Source organism: Chaetura pelagica, unplaced genomic scaffold (assembly GCF_000747805.2).
Source record: "Chaetura pelagica isolate M959 unplaced genomic scaffold, ChaPel_1.0 scaffold935, whole genome shotgun sequence".
NCBI lineage: Eukaryota > Metazoa > Chordata > Aves > Apodiformes > Apodidae > Chaetura > Chaetura pelagica.
In genome coordinates, this window is record NW_009953319.1 from 2,689 (window position 1) to 3,301 (window position 613).

Genomic DNA, 613 nt, shown 5'->3' on the forward strand with positions numbered 1-613 from the left:
CCCCCCTTCCCCCAGGGTGTTCCCAACATGACAACCCCTGGGAATTCTGGGCCAGGAATCACCTCTTCCCTCTCTCTCCCTGGGTCAGGCACCACCAAGGCAGAAGATCGGGGCATGTTGTTGAAGACCTTCAATGAACCAGGCTCTGAGTATTTCATCTTCCTGCTCAGCACCCGGGCTGGGGGGCTGGGCCTGAACCTCCAGTCTGCAGACACTGTCATCATCTTTGACAGCGACTGGAACCCCCACCAGGTGAGGGAAACACCACCACAAACCAGCAACAAGCCACAACACCACCCATCGACACGGGGAAACCACCCAGAACCCACCAAGGGTTCATCAGCCCGTCCAGGGAACCATCAGCACACCAAGGGAACCACCAGAAACCATCAGCACACCAAGGGAACCATCAGAAAAGCATCAACACACCAAGGGGAACCATAAAAAACCATCAGCACACCAAGGGGAACCATCAACACACCAAGGGAACCACCAGAAACCATCAGCACACCAAGGGAACCATCAGAAAAGCATCAACACACCAAGGGAACCATCAACACACCAAGGGAACCATCAGAAAAGCATCAACACACCCAACACACCAAGGGAACCA

The 613-nt window shown here is 54.5% G+C and overlaps 1 protein-coding gene across 1 annotated transcript in view; it reads left to right on the plus strand.

The window, feature by feature from the left end:
• The first annotated feature begins 114 nt into the window (after positions 1-114).
• LOC104389179 (transcription activator BRG1-like) overlaps positions 115-613 on the plus strand; it is a 5,102-nt gene continuing 4,603 nt past the window's right edge. The window contains exon 1 of the mRNA XM_009998137.1: positions 115-252. Within this exon, the coding sequence (XP_009996439.1) occupies positions 115-252 (138 nt within the window). The remainder of the gene's footprint in view (positions 253-613) is intronic.